Source organism: Mesocricetus auratus, unplaced genomic scaffold (assembly GCF_017639785.1).
Source record: "Mesocricetus auratus isolate SY011 unplaced genomic scaffold, BCM_Maur_2.0 Super-Scaffold_100013, whole genome shotgun sequence".
Classification (NCBI taxonomy): domain Eukaryota; kingdom Metazoa; phylum Chordata; class Mammalia; order Rodentia; family Cricetidae; genus Mesocricetus; species Mesocricetus auratus.
In genome coordinates this window covers 10,934,218-10,956,566 of record NW_024429196.1, presented here as the reverse complement: position 1 = coordinate 10,956,566, position 22,349 = coordinate 10,934,218, and the positions used below count along the sequence as shown (strand labels likewise).

At 40.4% G+C, this 22,349-nt stretch overlaps 1 protein-coding gene across 25 annotated transcripts in view; it reads right to left on the bottom strand.

Annotated features, from left to right (window-relative positions):
- The window catches only part of Crem (cAMP responsive element modulator), an 81,068-nt gene that overhangs the window by 52,214 nt on the left and 6,505 nt on the right, over window positions 1-22,349 (bottom strand). For 20 of the 25 annotated variants that reach the window (XM_040755367.1, XM_040755369.1, XM_040755370.1 and 17 more), the window contains exons 2-3: window positions 16,375-16,475; window positions 7,236-7,353 (exon numbers count right to left, since the gene is read on the bottom strand). The exons of 1 other annotated variant lie outside the window; for it this stretch is intronic. In XM_040755367.1, coding sequence (XP_040611301.1) covers window positions 7,236-7,353; window positions 16,375-16,418 — 162 coding nt within the window. In that variant the 5' untranslated portion in view covers window positions 16,419-16,475. Of the gene's footprint in view, window positions 1-7,235; window positions 7,356-16,374; window positions 16,476-22,349 lie in introns of those variants that run through there. 4 more of the 25 variants (XM_040755364.1, XM_040755382.1, XM_040755365.1 and 1 more) reach the window with 2 other exon arrangements.

Below are 22,349 nucleotides of genomic sequence, written 5' to 3'. Positions count from 1 at the left end.
CCCCATCTCCATGGGGATACTAGTATTCTAGACACAGTGGACATCTAAAACTATTTCAAGCATATTTAGAGTACAGGATATACATATATCATATATATATATATATATATATATATGTTTTTCGAGACAGGGTTTCTCTGTACTGTTTTTGGAGGCTGTCCTGGAACTCGCTCTGTAGACCAGGCTGGCCTCGAACTCACAGAGATCCTTCTGCCTCTGCATCCCGAGTGCTGGGATTAAAGTCTCAACCATGTACAACCTTCTGCTTACTTTTACTAGTTCTTCTTCCCAGACTAGACAGAAAACTCCCCCAAAATGTTGCTTACCTATAGTTTCCCATAGGCTGATTTTGTGCTTCTGCACACATTCATTCTCTACCCAGAATACACTTCCCTCTTCCCACACACATCTCAAAAAACACTAGCTCTTGTACCTACCTCAAGTGAAAAAAAATCACATAAAGAGCACCAAATCAGCTGACTACTCCTTCTGCTATACGACTTATTCTTTTTGCATTGTATACAGAATTTAACACCACTTCATGTGTACTGGAATTACTGAGATACCTATAAACTTCATTACTCAAGGTGGTTTGAAAAGAACAATGTTTCCCATAGGCTCATGCATTTGAACCCTTAGCCCTCAGAAGGCACTATTTGGGCAGATTTAGGAGGTGGCCTTGTTGTAGGAAGTACATATCTAAAGGCAGGCTCTGGGAGATTAAAGACTTCTGCCATGCCCTGTTCACTCTCTGCTTTGTGCTTTATTCAAGGTGTGAACTCTCAACATCTGGCTGCAGTCACCACTCCTGCCACTTGCTACCATTCCTCCACTTTGCCATCATGAATACCTATCCCTCTGGAACCATAACTCTTTCTTCCTTAAGTCACCTTGGTCATGGTGTTTTAACACAGCAACAGAAAAGTGACTAATATACCACTCCAAAGCTTTATTTAAAGTCAGAAGCTACAACTTTCTGTGTCTAGAACTACCCCAATATTCAGTAGGCATTCTTTTAAACATTTATTTTGTTTTCTTAAGTATTTGTTAAGTATTTGATAAACCAATAAATTTTTAAATACATTTGTTTATTATCTACTTACATAGGTATCTCAAGGCTAATCAATGGGCATTAACTGTTGTTATTAGCACTCTCTGAATGAAACCATTTCAAAGTTTCGAACCTAACTGAAGTCAGATGTGGTAGCTCATGCTTGGAATCCTAACACTTGGGGGATTGAGGCAGAAGCATTACATTGAGTTTGAGGCCAGCCTTCACTAACTACATTCTTAGTTGTAGGTCTGCTTGGGATACAGAACGAGATTACATCTTTCTAGTAGAGGTAACAATGCCTTACTAGACCTCATATACTACCAAATAAAAGCCCCTGTGGTAGGATGAATAAGAATGGCCTCCATAGACTCATATACTTGAAGGCTTGATTCCCAGTTGGTGGACTGTTTAGAAAGGTATCAGAACATGGTCCATGAACGAAGCTCTGGGAGGAGATTTCTGAGACCTTGTGAGAAAACTCCAAGGAAACAATTCCAAGAGTCTTATAATCTCTGTTCCTTCCCAACGTGGGTTGTTCTTGGAATGTGCTTTGTGACACTCTGAGGTGTAATAAGTAGGAATAAATTCACTTCAGATTATTCATCACAACTGTCTATTATTGCTTCATATGCCTTATGGAAACACATGTTTTTGTCACATGCAGCTTGTCTGTGTGACTGTATACTTTACTCAGGTGGCTCTTCTTAACTGTCAGAATATAAATTATCTGATGCTCTGAGTAAAGTTGGCTATTGCATGACACTTTAATCTGCCTCATTTTTAGATCCTGCTGTCCCAGGGGCACTCTGCCAACTAGAGCAAGAAACAAGTGGCACAATGAATAAGGGACCTGAAGTCAGCTAGGAGAGTGAGAACCCTCAGAGAAGGAGGTAAGTGAGCATAGCAGGGGAGAAACCAGGGAAGGCTTTGCTTTATGTCAAGATTGTACATCATTTCCTAAACGAAGGAGGAGCAGACAGGCAGTGGTGCACACCTTTAATCCCAGCACTCAAGAGGCAGAGGCAGGGGCATCTCTGTGAGTTCAAGACCAGCCTGGTCTACAGAGCAAGTTCCAGGACAGCCTCCAAAAGCTACAGAGAAACTGTCTCAAATAAGTATCAAAATCACAACTATTTGAGAATTCACAGGTTGTTTATGATTATAGTCCCTGATTTCCAGAAGGAACTTCAGATGAAGAATTATAGGACAGAGTCTGAAAGCATATCAAAGAGGCAACAATAACAAGGGAGAAAATCTCTATTTAATTTTGGACATTAGTTCGGACTGTTATCAAAACACTTAAAGAAGGAGGATATTAATCATGAGGAAGAGATGGCTAATTCCTTGAATGAATATAAACTGAAGGATCAAACATTAAAATTGGTAAAAGAGGAAAAAAGAGATTTTCCCCATTCAGGCTAGACAGTAAAAACAGTGCTACCAACAACTATGCCAGGGAAGGTAATGTTTCCCTCAGCTTCCTTTCTAGAACCTCCTGTAGGTATGTGTCCTCCATTGCCTGAATATGACCCTGAAGCATGGTGTGAGGAATGTGGTAATCTATCTAATCTTCAATTTGTTCCACTTTTTAATAGGCTTAGGAGAGCCCATCAAAAACTAACCTTACAACATAGGCAAGCTAGGACACAGCAGGCAAACAGAAATTTGTTTACCACTTCTTCCCCAGCCTCAGGAGTTGCGCTTGGTATTTTCAGTTTAATGTCAGCAAAATCAAAATGTTTACCTAATTATGCACTAACAAATCTATATAAAACTCTAGAAGGAGAGGCAACATTGGACAGTACTTGCATATTAACTTGAAAGGCAAGAAAAGTATTATAGCCATTTAAGTCAGACTAAAAGAAGCATTTGTGTATCTTTTACTGCAGTTAAACTTAGTTATTTTCCCCACTAAATTGTCTCCTACAGGTATTACAGCACAAGAGCAATAAAATACAAATTGCTGCCAGGCAGTGGTGGCACACACCTTTAATCCAAGCACTCGGGAGGCAGAGGCAAGTGGATCTCTGTGAGTTCGAGGCCGGGCTGGTCCAACAGCCTCCAAAACAATACAGAGAAACCCTGTCTCGTAAAACCAAAAAAAAAAAAAAAAAAAAAACCACAAATTGCTTACCTTACTCTTCTTGCTCAACTAGTAAATCTAGGGAGGAACTGATGCCCACAATTATATGAATTTGATCCTTGCTATATTATCTTACCTTAACTAACAATCAAGTTTTTAAGAGGGTTGAAGAACTCTATACATTTTCAAATTTCATTTGCAGATTACTATGGAAGGATAGGAAATCAATATCCAGCTGGCAAATTATGGATTTTCTCATATGAACTGAATTTGTGATCACAAAAATTGTTCAACCATTTCCCATTCCACAGGCAGATATTTATTTTATTGATGGCTCATATAATGGTATAGGAGGAATTTATGGTCCAGATATTCATCATCTATTAATATTTCCTTTTCATGATCCCAACAGGCAGAACTGGCTTTTTGACTTATCTGTTATGGTTAATTCATAAATCCTTAAATATAGTTTCAGATTCTGCTTATGTTGTAGGACTATTTCCAGCAATGGACTCACAGTTTTACTGCAGAAGGAAATAAGCAAGCTGATGCATTAACTGGCCCTATTTTTACTTCTCTAGAAGAAAACTGGGAAGGAATATGCATCTGTCATTGCAGACAGATCCACTGAATGATTATTGCCCTTTGGCCCCAGGGCAATCAAGTCAGAGAGACAGCAGAAATCACCAGACTGAAGTGCAAGAGTATCATCAGAAATCAAGTCTGTTAACCTTAAGGCCCTGTGCACCAAGGTAGAAGTTATTATACTAATGACTCTGTGTTTATGTCTGGACTTTGAGACTGTAATAGACTCATTCATTCATCTAGAAAAGGGGCTGTGTTTAATTTTTCCTTGGGATCTAAATCACTTCCTTAGCAATAGAAGAGCCCAGGTTTTTCCATATTACTTTCCCTCTGAAAATCACTAACTTTCAGGAAAACTTCATTAACATTTATATTTATCTGGATTTATACAAGTAACCAATACAGTTAATACTTTCTGTTTCTGAGCAGTTTATGCTTAGTCATTCCATTCTACAAAGGTCAGATCTGAGTAAGTAATGCTATTATCAGAACACAACTATTTTTTCCCTCTTAGAAGAATGGAGATCCACAGCCAAGTACTGAGCCCAACTCCTGGAATCCAGTTGGAGAGAGAGAGGAGTGATGAGCAAAGGAGTCAAGACCAGGCTGGAGAAACCCACAAAAACAGCTGACCTGAACAAATGGGAGTTAATGGATCCCAATCTGACATCTGGGGAAGCAGCATAGTAATGAACCAGGCCCCCTGAACATGGGTGTCAGTTGGGAGGCCTGGACTATATATGGGGCCTCTAACAGGGGAACCAGTATTTATCCTTAGTGCACAAATGGACTTTGGGAGCTCATTCCCCATGGAGGGATACTCTCTCAGTCTACATACATGGGTGAGGACCTAGGTCCTGCCCCAAATGATGTGACAGACTTTGATGATCCCCCATGGGAGGCCTCACCCTCCCTGGAGAGTAGATGGGGGTGGTGGGATGGGATGGGATGTTGGGGTGGGGGGACATGGGAGGACGGGAGGGAGAGGGAACTGTGATTGGTATGTAAAACAAGATTTTTAATTTAAATAAAAAATTATTAAAAAATAAATCACGGGTCGGGCTGTGGTGGCCACGCCTTTAATCCCAGCACTCGGGAGGCAGAGGCAGGTGGATCCCTGTGAGTTCGAGACCAAGCCTAGTCTACAAAGCGAGTTCCAGGACAGGCTCCAAAATAATACAGAGAAACCCTGTCTCAAAAAAACCAAAAAATAAACTAAAATAAAAACCATTAAAAAATAAATCACTTTTTGCATAGGACATTACAAAATTTATATTCCTATTTGAAGGCATATGTTCTTATGTTTTACCAGATACCAGAACTACTAATTATATGGTTCTCTTTTCAAGCTATTGTTTAGATTTTTCTGATTAATATAATAATGTAACTGGGCATAGTTTGAATCTGGTATTATACACATGCTTTCACTGTTCAAACATTATCATTTGCTTGCTTATAGGAAACTCATGCATCAAATGACAATTAAAATCTACAACATCTCAAATCAAAACCACTGGACATCCTGCTATTAAAAATAAAAAGGGGGAGATGTCAGAACACAATCCATCAATAAAGTTGTGGGAGGAGATTTCTGAGACCTGGTGAGAAAACTCCAAGGAAACAAGTCTAAGAGTCTTATAATCTCTGTTCCTTCCCAACGTGGGTTGTTCTTGGAATGTGCTTTGTGACACTCCGAGGTGTAATAAGTAGGAATAAATTCACTTCAGATTATTCATCACAACTGTCTATTATTGCTTCATATGCCTTATGGAAACATATTTTTGCCACATGCAGCTTGTCTGTGTGACTGTATACTTTACTCAGGTGGCTCTTCTTAATGGTCAGAATATAAATCATCTGATGCTCTAAGTTGGCTATTGCATGACACTTTAATCTGCCTCATTTTTAGGCCCTGCTGTCCCAGGGGCACTCTGCCAACTAGAGCAAGAAACAGGAAAGATTAGGAGGTGTGGCCTTATTGGAGGAGGTATGTCACCAGGAGTGGGCCTTCAGGTTTCAGAAGTTCACACCAGGTCAGACTCTGTCTGCTGCTTACAGATCAGGATATAAAATGCTCAGTTACAGTTTCAACACAACTCTTATCTCTTTTGAGTTGTTGACCAGTAAGGCACAATAGACCCCCACATATTACAGAGTACTACTGCTAATGTTATTGGTTACCCTCTGAAACTTGACAATAAGACGATATTGCTAAAAATGCCACATACCAGAGTCATAGAACATGGAGATATTAATCTAGTAGTGACCTGAAAGCTTTATCCCTACTGGCTAGCTTCCACAATGCAGCAAGGTGCTGTTCACTCTACTAGAGGAGAAAAATAATCATCAATCTTACCCATTTGTGAACCATGCAAGCTATAATACTGATTGCCCTAACAAGACATGCCCACTGGTGAAATAGTAGCAAGAACATTATGGAATCAGCCAACCACTTTTTGGTTAGATTTAAGACCTGCTGGATAAGATGAAAACCATACCTAGCACCTTTGTGAGGCCAAGAGCCTATGGCTAGACATGTCATAGTACTTAGGCACGAACTTACTACCATTATGCTGTCAAATAAGCATGGTATTAAACTGAATCCTAATGACTTATTATAGTCATAGATTAATGCATCTCTCAACCCTGATCAAAGAAGCTTATATTTATTTGTAATAGATGGAAATTAACATCGAGACCTATAACTGGTCAAGGTACAGAGGATGAGACTTTAATCCCAGCACTTGGGAGGCAGAGGCAAGTGGATCTCTGTGGGTTTAAGGCCATCCAGGTCTACATGGTGGGTTCCAGGCCAGCCTGGACTACACAGTGAGATACTGTTTCAAAAAGAAAAAAAATTAATTATAAAAAGAAGACACAATGTTGGGAAGTAATGGAAGGGGCATAGAACTGGAGGAGTTGGAAGCGTGAATATGATCAAAATATGGTGTACAAAATCTCAGAGAACTAATAAAACATTGAAAACCTAACTGATTGGAAAATAAAAATCAAACTAAATACATAATGGGCAAATAGAAATTTTCCACGAGCTTTATAACTATACTATTAGAACTGTATATATTTGGGATTAACAAAACAATCAAGTAATAACTTGGGAATTTATATGCTACAAAGGAGTTTTTCTCTTTCCTTTCCATAGTGCTAAGAGCAGTATGGGTCAGAGTACTACCCAGCTCATGTTACAATACAAAAATATATATACATCTTTTTTTTTTTTGGTTTTCTGAGACAGGATTTCTCTGTATTGTTTTGGAGGCTAGCCTGGAACTCATTCTGTAAACCAGGCTGGCCTCAAACTCTCAGAGATCCACCTGCCTCTGCCTCCCGAGTGCTGGGATTAAAGGCGTGTGCCACCACCACCTGGCACAAAACTATATTCTTATCAAAATCAAATAAATAAATATGGGGTGTTTAAGATAAGTGAAAAAAATCTTCACACAATTCTCATCTCTGTTTATTTTTAACTTTCATCAGTGCCTGCCTATGGCCTACCTGAGCTAGAGTAGGAACAGAAATTTGGCCAGTCTGCATATGAGCAGAGCTATGCTCTGCTACAGAATGTGTTACACTTCGATCCTGCTGTGATTCAACTGTTTCCGTGGTCATTTGCCTAAAAGACAAAAAGAAAAACACATTAAGGCAATAACTGAAGTACCTAGGAACATTAGCTACTGCTTTACCTAACTAGGAATATTCACTTTTTTTGTTGTTGTTTTGTTTGGGGTTTTTTGTTTGCTTGCTTGCTTGCTTGCTTGAGATTTCATCTTATACTTGTCAAATGGCTATGATCAAAAATACAAACATGAGACCTCCCAGAGCAGGATTAGGATATTTTTAGGAGAGGTCACTGAGAAGCCTGCACTCTATGCAGACCCTATTATTTGGAAAAAAAGATGAGCCTTTTTAGATAGATCAATGGCCTCTATAAGAAGAAAAACTACAAGTTACTCAACAGTGCAGGAACACCTGGACAGAGGTCATATTATGCCTTCTAATTCCCCCTGTAATTTTCCTATTTTCATGATAAAAAAAATTGGAAAGTGGAGATTAATCCAGATTTGAAAAAAGCTAATGAGACCATGCAGTTAAAGACAGCTTTACAGCCAGGACTGCCCATTCCTGCAACCATACCATGGGAAGTGCTCTTTGTGGGGCTTTAGTGGGAGCCAGCCGACTACCCCAGTCTGTACCTGAGAGGGAGAGTGTGAATGAAAGGCTATCTGAAAGGGTTAAGGGACAGAGACAGAGACACAGAATAGCTATGGGGAGGGCCATTCAGTCCATACTGAATGTGCACCTAGTTTGTTCTCACACTGTCTTATGTATTCATCCAACAGTGGCAGAAGACTTCTATTATCATGTATAAGAGGCAAGAGACTTCCCTTAATCCTCCAGGTATTTGGTAGCCACACCTGCCACACCTGGGTCCAAGTCTGTTGTCATTTATATAGAGACATTCAATACCAAGGCCTAAACATCCTGTAGCGGCCAAACTAATGTCTTAAGGACATAAGGACATTTTTGAACTCTCTGACCGTTAGTCAAAATGAAATGGACTCCTTTTCATGGGTCCTGACACATACCAAAATATACCTATAAGATTATTTTAGATTTAAAGGGTTGTTTTTAGGCCGGGCGTTGGTGGCGCACGCCTTTAATCCCAGCACTCGGGAGGCAGAGGCAGGCGGATCTCTGTGAGTTCGAGGCCAGCCTGGTCTACAAGAGCTAGTTCCAGGACAGCCTCCAAAGCCACAGAGAAACCCTGTCTCGAAAAACCAAAAAAAAAAAGGGTTGTTTTTATACCATCCCTTTGGCTTCCCAATACTGTCATAGATTTACATCTAGTGTTCCATCAGTTAATTTCAAGGAGCCCATTAGGAGATATTGTTGGAAGCTGGCATTATGCTGACCCACCCCCATGACAGGGGATACTTAGGCAGCTCAAAGGGCCCTGTGGCGTGTGGCCACGTCACGGCTATGTCATGGTTACAGGGCTGCATAAGTTCTCAGTATGCACGTACAAGCTTCCCCTTTCAAGCAGGCATCTCCACATGCTCTCCCTCACCTCTTGCTCCCTCCCTTCATCTCCTTCCTCTCCCCCCCCTTTTGTCCCCTCCTCTCTCTCCTCTCTAGCTCTCTCTTCTTGGCTTCTTTCTCTCTGCTCCTGGTTGACCCCCCCTCTTCTTCCCTTTCCCTCAATAAACTCCACATGGGTCTGTTGACGGGTGATTCATGTTTCATTGCCCATCACTGCAGAAAAGAACTAACAGGTATCAGAGGAAGTTCTTGCCCCAGCACATGGCTAATAGTGCAACATTGTGCCAGAAGTTTGTGGTTCAAGCTTAACAAAATATTACAGAACAATTTCTGCAGGTTTATATTATTCATTATTTGGATGATATTTTACTTGCCCATAAAAATGAAAAGTTTTGCTTGTAACATATGGACAGCTGCAGCAAACCCTTGCCAAAGCAGGGTTAATAATTGCCCCTCAAAAGATATAAAGATGACCACATTTTCAGTATTTGGGGCATATGTTATATTCTAAAGAAACTAAGCCTCAAAAATTGGAAATTAGGAAAGATAGCTTACAATCTTTGAATGACTTCCAAAGATTATTGGGAGATATTCAACGGCTACAACCATATTTAAAATTGTCTACAGGGGATCTTGACCCCCTCAATGAGATTCTTAAGGGCAGTTGTGATCCTAGTTCCCCTAGACAGTTCATGGAAGCTGCTAGACAAATACTAACTCAGATGGAGCATACAATTGACTTGCCCATGGAGCTTTGAAAACACAACTTCAAAAAATAAGTAAAGGGGAGTTGTATCCTAGTCTCCACATAACACATTAAAACATGCACTCTTCATTTTAAATTTTCTGATGCGTATGTCCATAAGCAATCTGTCACGTATAGACTCTGGCATGATGGCACTCGAGCTCAAGTCAAATGGAAAGATCCTTACATTGGATTATGGAAAGGACCAATCCTGTTTTAATACGGGTTTGAGGCCTTGTTTGTTTTCTCTTGCAGGAAGAAATCAAGGCTCGATGGCTGCCTAAACATCTGATGAGGTATATCAAGCAGAGGAATGCCAGACCTGATGACATCATACAGAGCTACTAAGGTCCCCCAGACAATTTTAAGTGAGACCTGCTGAAGCTGTGTTCCTGACCCTCTGATATCATTCTATAGTCTGAGAAGGGAAAGACACTATTGTTGGTGACTTCCAGTTTCTCAACAAACCTATTACACCAACATCCCTGACCTCTGTGAGTTTTAATTATCCTGGATCTGGCCATGGACTGAATGTCTAGCAGTTTATCCACACTATATCTTGGAACATAGAACTCATTTTTGCCAGTCGAAACTCATTTCCGTTGTTGCCTCAGAGACTTCCCCTTTGGGGGAAAATGACTCATTAGAACAATTGAACACTATTATGGAGGTGTTGTCTGCCCTGTGGCAGAAGCACTGATATTTAATTAAATTTAGAAGGGAGAATTGTCGGGGTCCATAAAAATGGCTTCACTTCATCTTGACTTAAGGTCAGAGAGTTCAAAACTATCCTTACTCTTCCAAGGTTAAAGTCATAAGACCTAAAGGTCTAAGGCATGACCTTAGATGTTTGGCCTTAGGCATGGATGTCTTACTATAGATGTTTGGCCTTAGGCATGGATGTCTTATCTAAATAACAAAAGACTTGGTCTAAGATGTGGTTACTCTTAAATCTCAAGGTCAGATAATGAATGTTTGGAAAATTAAGTAAGTCTTTTTGTTCCTTGTATCTTGGTACAGAAATCTCTTGTCTTTTCCCCCTTTTTGGTTTGGATATATTAGAATGTTAAAGAATAAGCTTGAGACATTCAGTATTCACTGGATTGCCCTTCTGACTCTATTCTGTGTCTATCTTTTCCTTAGTATCTTTACCTGCTGTTTTCTCAGTCCACACTCTCCCTCTCAGGAATGAACTGGGAAAGTTGGTTGGATCTAACAAAAACCCCCCAAAGATGGGTTCTCACAGATGACCCCTCATTGTGGGGCACAAACAAAAGATGGGCTACTACACACTGGCTACTGCTTTTACCTAGTTTTCTAATATTCACTTCTAGCAGTCTATACTACCAGGTTTTTGTTTTTCGTTTTTTGTTTTGTTTTGTGTGTGTGTGTGTGTGTGTGTGTGTGTGTGTGTGTGTTGTTTTGTTTTGGGGGTTTTGTTTTGTTGATGTTGTTTTTTGAGATTCCATCTTACACCTGTCAGAATGTCTATACTCAAAACACAAATGACAGCTCATGCTGGTGAGGACTGGAGCAGGGGGAACACTCCTCCACTGCTGGTGGGAGTGCAAACTTGCACAGCCACTATGGAATTCAATATAGTGGTTCCTCAGAAAATTGGGAGTTGACCTATCTCAAGATCCAGCTATACTAATCCTAGGCATATACCCCAAAGACACACAAGAACACCTGTTCAACTATGTTCATAGTGGCTTTATTCATAATAGCCAGAAATTGGAAACAACCTAGATGTCCTTCAACTGAAGAACTGATAAAGAAAATGTGGCATATTTACACAATGGAGTACTATTCAGCAGTTTAAAACAAGATATGAAATTTGCAGACAAATGGATGGAACTAGAAAAACAATCCTGAGTAAGGTAATCCAGACTCAGAAAAACAAACATGGTTTGTACTCACTTATAAGTAGACATTAGCTGTGAAGAAAATGATAATCATGCTGCAATCCACAAACCCCAAAAGACTAAGTAACAAGGAAGGCTCTAGGGGAACACATGGATCCCCGCCCCCCAACCCCCAGGGAAGGGGAAATAAAATATATTTTGGGTGGACTGGGGTCAGGTGAAGACGAGAACAGGACAGATCAGGTGGAGGAGGGAAGGATGGAGGGAGATATTATGGGAAGAGATGACTGGAACTGGGAGACATTTTAGGGGCAATGTGGAAACCTACTACAGCAGCAGAAACTTCCTGGAACCTATGAGGGTGACCCTGGTGAGGACTGCTGGTAATGGAGGATATGGACCCTGTATAAACCATCTTCTGTAACCAAGCAATGTTTCCAGAAGTAGAACTGGAACACCAATCCACCCACAAAACTGTCAACCTACAACCTGTCCTGCCTGCAACATGTGCTGGGGCAACGATGGCTCAAAGCTTGTGGAAGTGGCCAATTAATGTCTGATCTAACTTAAGGCCCAAGCCACTGAGAGAGAGAACCCGTGCCTGACACTGTCTAGATAGCCAGGAACTGAAAGCTTCATGGCTCAAAGACATAGAGTAAAACCAAACACTATTGGCATTTAAAAAAAAAGCAATGAAATGATTCCTAATAATATTCTACTATACTCATAGATCAGTGCCCAATCATCATCAGAGAGGTTTCCTCTTTCAGCTGATGGGAGCAGATGCAGAGACCCACATTGGACATAGCCTAGGGGAATCCCACAGAAGAGAGGGAGGAAAGACTGTAAGAGCCAGAGGGGTCAAGGACACTGGAGAACATGGCTCATAGAATCAACTAAGCAGTGCTCATTGGGGCTCAAAGAGACTTGAGCGGTAATCACAGAGCTTGTACTGGTCTGTGCTAGGCCCTCTACATACATGCTGTGGTTGTTTAGCTATGGGTATTTGTGGGACTCCTGACAGTGGGAGTGTTTATCACTCTTTTGCCTGTTCCTGGGGGCCATTTTCTTCTACTGGGTTGCCTCATCCAGCCTTGATAAGAGGGTTTGTGCCTAGTCTTTATTGCATCTTGTTATGCCATGTTCTGTGGTGATATATTATTTATGATTTATTAAAGCTTGTTTGAGGATTCAGAAAGCAAAGCCAGCCTCAAGCTATAAAGATCAGGCAGTGGCGATACACACCTTTAATCCTAACAGCTATAGAAACAAGACAGTGGTGGCACACACCTTTAACCCCAGGACTCAGAAGAAAGGCAGATGGATCTCTGAGTCCAAGACCACCATGGGCTGCAGGAGAGTGAATCAGAACTCATGCTTTTAATCCCAGGATTTGAGTGATATAAGAAGTAGAGTCATTCAGTCTGAAAATTAGTCTCTAGCCACATTGAGAAGAGCATAGCAGTCTGAGTGAATCTGAGGAGCAGTGAAGTCAGAAACAGCCTGGGGATTACCCCTTTGGTCTGAACTGAGGTAGAGGTGAGAGCTAGTGGCTGGTTGCTTTGCTTTTCTGATCTTCAGCTTAAAGCTTGAACCCCAATATCTGGGTCTTTTATTTTGTGTGCAACAATGTTTTGTTCAGATCCCTGGAAGGCCTGCTCTTTTCTGAAGAGAAATGGAGGAGCAGTGGACCTGGGGAAGAGGGGAGGAACTGGGTGGTGTGGAGGGAGGGAAGGATTTGGTCAAGATGTATTATATAAGAGAAGAATAAAAAGAAAAAGGGAGAAAACAAAATAGGTTCAGTAATAGAATCTTAAAGCTCTGACATTAATTTTCTGCTCAGTAAACACAAAAGATGCTAAGGGAGTACCATAATATATTTTATGGGAATTGGTTGTTTAATGCCTGCTGCCAAGCCTGGGACCCTCATGGTAAACTAAGAAACCCAACATAAGCAAATGGTCCTCTGACCTACACAGCACACACACACACATACACACACACACACACACACACACACACACTCTCTCTCTCTCTCTCTCTTTCTCAAAAATAAAGTTTTTAAAGACTTATAACAATCATACAATTCATACAATTGTCTTCTTGATAAGTAAGTGTTCTGTTTAGTATGAATGAAAATAACATTAAATGAAATATTACAGGAAAAGTTCAGTATAAGTAATTCTCAGGACCTAATACACCTACTTTATACTGTGATATGATGTAAAAGATCTTCCTTCTCTATTGTCTACACTGTGTTACAATTATGTACCTGGCTCTATTGACAGTAAGCAATTTCTGAAAACAAGTCTTCCAGAAAAGTAGAATCAGTAAGAATTGAGCACCTTCCTCCAGCTTCCAAGTAATTTTTTGTTTTTGTTTTTCGAGACAGGGTTTCTCTGTGGCTTTGGAGGCTGTCCGGGAACTAACTCTTATAGACCAGGCTGGTCTCGAACTTACAGAGATCCACCTGCTGGGATTAAAGGCGTGTACCACCACCACCAGCTGCTTCTGAGTAGTTTATTTACTCATTCGTTCATCCAATTTGCAGTTCTAGGATGGGGAGCTAAGCAGTGCTCTACCACTGAGCTACATCCTCAGACCCTCAGTTATTAAGAGGAGAAAAATCATTTTTCAAGGAATAACTTACTTTTGTTATGTTTTTACTTCTGAACTCATTTTATGTTAATAGTTTCTATATGCTGTCTTTCTACAAGGTAAATCATATTACAAGAAGTCTTATTCTATTAAGAGAAAAATATAAAAGCTAGATGTGGTAGTCTGAATGGGTAATGTCCCTGATAGACTCAAATATTTAAACACTTGGTCCCTGGCTGGTAGAGCTGTTAGGAGAAGTTATGAAACCTCTATGAATTAGAGCCTTGCTATAGAAAGATGCCTCTGTAGGAGAGGGGGAACTTTGAGAATACATACCCTCTATCCACTTCCAGTTTGCTCTCTGCTTCCTGTATGTGAATAAATATGTGATCTCTCAGGTTTCATCTCTACCTTTCTGCTGATATGCCCATCCCCACACCCCAATTATGTACTCTAACCCTCTGAATCTCAAGTCAAAATAAACTCTTTCTTTCTAAAGCAGTGTTTATAGTGTTTATCACAGCAACAAAAATTAACAAATATACCAGGCAAAGTAGCAAATGCCTGTAATTCATAGTAGGGTCAAACAGACAGTAGGATCAAAAATTCAAGACCAGCCTCAACTACATAGTGAGTTTGAGGCAAGCCTGGATGGACTGAAAGAGAGACAATCTGAAAATATTGCCCAAATAAGAGAGAACTAAAATAATTATACTAAATTAAAAACCTATAGTCTACTATGGAAAGTGTCCTTCCTTTAATATTTCCAATATTTTATCTTCTTATTGCCTTCCATCACAGCATCTGCTGTGTGTGGACGGGTTTGGGGTGGGGTGCTAGTTTTGAGATGGGATCTTACTATGTAGGCCAGGCAGGCCTTGAACTTGTGAGTCCTAGCTTCCCAAATGCTGGGATCACAGTCCTACCATGAGGTCCAGGCCAAGGAACTTCTTAACCTATGTGAAGTATGATACATATGAAATGCTTTGAGAACAAGGCAGACATCTGCTGAGGATGGGGCCACATGTACAGAATATTGAAGGTTATATAAGCAAGATGAAGAACGGAAAAATGGGAAAACAATTTAAATAAATGATATCTATCATGAGCACCCAGGAAACAATTTTTTTTTTTTTTTTTTGGTTTTTCCAGACAGGGTTTCTCTGTATTGTTTTGGAGGCTGCCCTGGAACTAGCTCTGTAGACCAGGCTGGCCTCGAACTCACAGAGATCCTTCTGCCTCTGCTTCCCGAGTGCTGGGATTAAAGGTGTGCACCATCAACACCCGGCGGAGACAATTCTTAAAAGTTAAGGTCAGCCAGGCGTTGGTGGCGTACGTCTTTAATCCCAGAACTGGGGAAGCAGAGGCAGGAGGATCTCTGTGAGTTCGGGGTCAGTCTGGTCTACAGAGCAAGTTCCAGGACAGCCTCCAAAACAATACAAAGAAACCCTGTCTCGAAAAAAACAAAAACAAAACAAAAACAAAAGTTAGGATCAAAGAAGAGAAAAGGAAGCACAGACCAAAAATTCAAACTTAAAAATAAGACAGTTATAAAACTACAGTTAACTAGTAAATTTATAGTTTGGTGTCTTTCCCATTTATTAAAAAAAAAAATTAGATTGGTGAACAACTAAATTACTCTTGGGATATTTTTCATATGTTCTAAAAAACAGAATATAATTGGAGGACAAAAACCTCATGAATGCCTTTTTTTTCTTCCTTTTAAGATTAGATCTCAGGTAGACCAAACTGGTCTAAGATAACCTTGAAGTCCTCATTCTCCTACCTATACAGCTGGAATGCTGGGACTTGAGGCTTGCACCGCCATGCCCCACTTCATTTGCTGCAAAGGTAGAATCTGGGGCTTTGTGCATGCTAGGCAAGTACCAACTAAGCTCCATCTCCAGGCCAAAGTTCCTATATTTTCAAGTAACATTACCAGAAAAGGCACAGAAAAATTATTTTCTCATTAGAGATAGATCCAACTGATGGAATAGAGTGTTTTCTGGGAGTCATTAAAAGAAAACTCGAAGATTTCTGATTTGTAAAACACCCTGGGGAGTCTCTTCTCATTTTCAAAGTTTAATAGCAAGGGAAATAGATGCTTCACACATCCAGATAGGCAGGTCTACTTTTGAGCTGAAGATGTCACCAGAACTCAGCAAAAGCTAAATGTGAACACCCATTTCAGCTTCATCCCTACTCTGCTACACAGTAGAACTTGGAAGGCCTTAGCTAGATGGCTGAATGATATGAGTACATGTAATCACCACAAAGACGGATGCACACATGCACCTGTGTGTACAGAGGCACCACTAATTTGCTTATCACTGGAAATTTGGGCTCTAGGCAAAACCTTGCAAAGAACCGGAAAACAACCACCTACCTTACATTTGTCCTCATATACTTTTTCCTGCCACATTTGCTCATTATTATTACATGTGTAATCAATGCTTTGCTCCTTCCCTGTTTTCTTCTTTATTTATCCTGCAGTAAAATCACAATGTTGAATTAGGAGGTCACAACATTTTATTTTTAAAATATTAAATCTCCCAAAGCTGAGTCAGAAAAAAATACCGTCTTTCTTTTCTTTGGTTCTTTCCTTCCTTTTATTTATTTTATTTATTTATTGAGACAGGGTTTTACTTTTTTATAGCACTGGCTGGCTTGGAACTTGCTATGTAGCCATGGCTGACTTGTGTCAAACTCACAGAGATCTAGCTGCTTCTCAATTGTTGGGATTAAAGGTATACATCACTATACCTGGTAAATATATAGTCTAGCTTCTTTAGAACTAACAAACAGAATTATAGGCAGAAAAGGACTCTGTAATTATTCTCCAAACTTAACCATTTATGCCAGATATAGTAGTACATATCTTTAATCTTAGACTTGAGAAGCAGAAGTAGGCAGAACTCTATGAGTTCCAGGTCATCTAGATCAATATAGTTCCAGACCACCAAGAGTTACATAGTGAGACCATCTAAGAAAAAAACAACAACAGCCAAAAATCAAAACAAAAACAACTTACCTATTTATTATTCAATGTTCTTCTTTTACTAGGAAGGAGGAATCATAAGACTTACAGTGGCTATTTCTCAGATTAGATCCACTGGAGTACAAGTAGTGCTATCTAATCCAACATACTCAGTATAGCACACTCAGCTATCCACTATTTACAAAAGCAAAGGTAACTTCATTAATTCAATAATTTTACCAGTTTCTATTTTTAGAGATTTTTATTATTAAGTGTGTGTGTCCATCCCCACTTGAGAGTATAGGTGCCTGCAGAGGCCAGAGGTGTCAGATCCCCTGGATGTGGTGGTAGGACTGAAGAGTAGCATATGTTCTTAACTGCCGGAACCATCTCTTCAGTCTGAATTTATCATTTTCTTAAATTTCACTCCGTTGAGACAATTTTTTCAGCTACTTTCTTTTACCTTAAATTCAAAGTTGAGTTTTGAGTTTTGTCAAAGTTTGTCTTGTTTTTTTGTTTTTTTTCCTCTTGAGAATTAGTCTCACTAGTCAGCTCTGGGTGGCCTCTACTTCTGAGTGCAGGACTAAAGGTGTATATCAGCAGGTCCAGCTTGCATTCCAAACTACCAATTCATCTAAAAAAAATTCCTTTCAGTCCACTTTAAAAGGCTGGTATGGACAATCAAGGCTACACAGAGAAACCCTGTCTTGAAAAAAAACAAGAGAAGGAAGGAAGGGAGGGAGGGAGGGAGAAAGGAAAGGGGTTAAGAGGAAGGGAATTGAGGGGAGGAAGTGAAGGGGAGGGGAGGGAAGAAAGAGGAAGGAAAAGGAGAGGAGGGGAGGGAAGGAGGGGAGGGAACTCAGGTAGTGGTAGCACATTAATCCCAAACAGATCTCTCTGAGTTCAAGACAGAGAGAGTTCCAGGACAGCCAGGGCTACACAGAGAAACTCTGACTCAGAAAACAAACAAACAAGAGGCTGGTACCTAAGTAATTAAAGGCATGAAGGAGGCTCATCTAGTAAAGCTACTTGCTGCCAAGCCTGGTTGCCTAAATTTAATCCCTGGAAACATACAAAGACAACCGCTGACCTGCACATATGCATGCCCTGTCTTAGGCATCCACAGACACAAACATTCATGTGTACACACACACACACCACACACACACCAACTGTAAAAAAAAAAAAAAAAAAAAAAAAAAAAAAGGCTGGACAATGGTGGCACATGCCTTTAATCCCAGGCATAGGCAGGCAGATCTCTGTGAGTCTGAGGCCAGCCTGGTCTACAAAGAGAGTTCCAAGACAGTCAATCAAAGAGGGGGTCCCGAAATGGCATGATGATTAAGAGCACTTGTACTCTTCCAAACACTTGAGTTTGGTTCCTGCCCATTGGGTTACTCCAGCTCCAAAAGATTTATCTAACGCTCTCCTCTGGTCTCTACCATCAGCTGCACACATATGTATATTCTCACACAGAGACACATAAATAAAACTAATTTTTGACAACTTTTCACTATGCAACTCTGGCTGTCCTGGAACTCACAATGTTAACCAATGACACGGAGATCTGCCTGTCTCTACTTACCAAGTACTGAAATTATAGGGGTACACTCAGCATAATTTTTTAAAATTTAACCATTTTTTACTTCTAAACATTTGATATTGTAAAATGAGGTGAAACTGGTAAAGAAAAAGACCAAAACGTATAGCTAGAAAGAATGTCAGAAATGTGGGGCTTAGCCATGGGCACACTGCTCCCCAAACTCCTTCCCAACTGAGCCTCTCTTTGAAACTACAGACAACAGGCAAGCTTACCGCCCTTTCCCATACTCTTGTAATCCAAGCACTCATAAGATTGAAGCAGGGGAATCAGGAGTTCAAGGACATCCCTGGTTATACAGGGAGTTCAAGGCCAGCTTGAACTACAAGACAGCTGCATTAAAAGGACAGAAGGGAACCAATGGAGAGATGGCTCATCAGTTAAGAACACTTGCTCTCCCAAAGGACTCCGATTTGCTTCTCAGCATCTACACAGTGGCTGAAAACTGAAACTCAAGTTCCAGAGCAGCCAATGCCCTCTTCTGGACTCCTCAGGCACATGGTACACAGACATACATACAGGCAAACCACCTATACATATAAAATAAAAATAAACCAATCTTTAAAAAAAATCAAGGACTGACAAGATAGTTTAACTGATAAGGCATTAGCTATATAAGTCTGGTGGTCTGACTTCAATCCCCAGAACCCATGTAAAGAGAGAAGGAGAAAATCAATTCAACAAAGTTGTTCTCTGATCTAAAAACACATCATGACATACAAGACCCCAATACATATACAATAATAACCATATAAAATTTTTAATTAAAAAAGAGGGTGCCATTCCTTGAGATTAGTCCTTACTGTTAGTTATATAATGCTAGCAATTTATAAGGAAACATCTTACCCTCTTTAAAAGTCCTATATCTAAGAGAAAGGATAAGAAGCATTGGTTCATTAAATACCGATCAGCATCTGTTATATGTCATGCTCTTATGCAAAGTCCTGAAGACACTCTAATGATATACTATTAATGATTTATTAAAGCTTGCCTGAAGATTCAGAAAGCAGTCAGCCACAAGCCATCCAGGCACACATTTAACCCCAGCAGGAAGAGGTGGTACACACCTTTAATCCTAGGACTCAGAATTAAGAGGTAGATGGATCTCTGTGAGTCCAAGGTCACTCAAACCTACACAAGAGTGAATCAGTCTAAAAGAGTTTATAGCTCAACATTAGGGAAATATGTAAGACAGATGCAAGGTCTCAGAGAGGCATTCATTCTCCAGACACACTGAGGAGAGGCAGCATTCTGAGACTTGGTGGAGAACTCATGCATGGGTCAAGCCTTTCAAACTGAGGTAGAGGTGAGAGCTAGTGGCCGGCTGTTTTGCTTTTCTGATATTCAGCTTGAAGTTTGAACCCAAATATCAGTATTTGTGTTACACTCTGGAGTGTAGTCGCTTTACTTTCCAAGAGCCTAAAGGGGGAACAGCTATACAACAAAGAATAATAATATCATCTGAGCAATAATGATCACAGGACAATAGAGTATAAAAGAACTGATACTTTCTATATTTCACTATAAAATAATTTGTTGGATATTTTTATATTTTCAGCTTTATTATTATTTTGTATGAGTGAGGAGGTGAACAAGTGGATGTCAGGAGACAACTTTGTGGATCAATTCTCTCCTTTCACTGTGAGATGCAGGGATTAAATTCAGACCATCAGACATGCACAGCAAGTACTTTACCCACTAAACCATCTTGCCTGTTCTGACTAACTAATATATTCTGTAGCTGCTATTTGTTGTTGAAACAAAGTATCACTGTCTACACTTAGAGCTTACTATGCAGTCCAGCTGGATTTGAATTTACTTTACAGAGAGAAATCCACCTGCCTCCAGTATGCTATGATTAAAGATATGTGCCACCACGCCCAGCCTGAAAAACTTAATGTTTCTAAAGTAAAGTGGAGAGGGGTAAAAGTCTCTGCACTTGGGAAGCAGAGACAAGCAGATCTCTGTGAGCTCAAGGATACTCTGATCTAATACTGAGAGAAATAATTTATTCTATCCTCTAAGATGCCCTCTCTGGTTGGCTGCCAACTTGCCAAATCTATAGGATGTTTTTAGACTCCATTTTCTTTAAGGTCTCTTCAGCATTTCCCTTAAATTCTAACCTTCTTGAAGTCTTTGTAACACTACCTTCTGCTTTTTCGTCCAAATTATTCAACCCTTTGTTCTGTCTTGATTTTTTTTTAAACAAGATTTTGGGGCTTGACTGATGGCTTGGTGGCTAAAAGAATCAGCTGTCTTCCAGAGTCAGGATTCTATTCCCAGCATCCACATGGTGGTTCACAACCATCCATAACTCCAGTCTCAGAGGATCTGAAGCCCTGAGAAGCCTCAAGGGTACTAGGCATGCATATAACATGTAGGCACAGACACAAATAAAACACATATACACAAAATAAACACTTGAAACAGGTTCTCACTCTAGCCCAGCCTAGTTTCAAACCCATGATGATCCAACTGTAGCTGGGATCACTGCCATGAGCCTGTATAAACCACATCTGCTGACCCACTTAAAAAAATTGGCATTCCAGCTGGGTGTGGTGGTGCATATCTTTAATTCTAACACTAGGAAGGCAGTGAGTTCAATGCTAGCTAAGTAGCAAGTTCCAGGCGGCAAGCCTGGGCTATATATATATAGTGAGACTTTCTCAACAACAACAACAAAAAAACAAAAAGGTTAGATTGCCCCAGGCCTCCAGGAGCAATGCTTCACACACTTCCCTAGGCCATTTCATCTTTATCTGCTGCGTCTCAAATTTCACTTCAAGCTACTCTTCTGAGCATCAGTCTCCCAAGAATCTGCCAGGTGTGTCGTAGAGACTGGCTCATGGGTCTTAAACACATGCTCAAAGCTAAACCGAACCCCTTCCTCATCCGGCAGGTGTCTCCTCGCTGTACCGCTTCACTGGCTGACACAACTGACTCAGCCACCCTGGCAGTCCTCTCCCTTCACCTTTGTCTCCAGTTCTGAGGTGGAGATGTGGCTGACCAGTTCAATACAGTGATGGAGTTGGGGAAAAAGCATTGGGAGTTGATGAGTATGAACCAGAGTTCTGCTCTGCCCCCCTTACAAGCTGTGTGAGCTGAGACACTTACCCATTCTCTCCAGCCACATCATTGAACCTGAAATTTCCAGCTGTTCTTGGAATATGGGATTAGAACCACTACTCAGTCCCAATAATTCTATCTGCTAATGTCTTCATCCCTTCAACTTTGTTCACCCTCTCAATGCTTTTAGTTATCACCCTAGTCATTTTCTGGCATGAGGAAGTAAGTCTTTCCCTCCTTCACCTCACTCAAACTTCTCAACTTCTTGTAATCAGCTTCACTTGGTCACAGCACTATTTGAAATGCTATTTTCTCACCTGAAATCATCCATAGTTCCCTTCATCTTTTTTTTTTTTTTTTTCTCGAGACAGGGTTTCTCTGTATTGTCTTGGAGGCTGTTCTGGAACTCGCTTTGTAGACCAGGCTGGCCTCGAACTCACAGAGATCCACCTGCCTCTGCCTCCCGAGTGCTGGGATTAAAGGCATGCGCTACCAACACCCAGCTTAGTTCCCTTCATCTTAAGAACAAATATCCAAAATTCTAAGCATACTGATTTTAGGGATTCATGTGGAGATTTAAGTTTGTTGTAAGGATACCGAGAGGTTAAGAAATGTCATTCCATCATTTCCAGCCCCCAGGTTCAGGTGAATTTTGTAAGGATTTGTTGAAGCAGAGTTCCCAGTTTATTTCAGTATGAATCATGCATAATTTGAAATT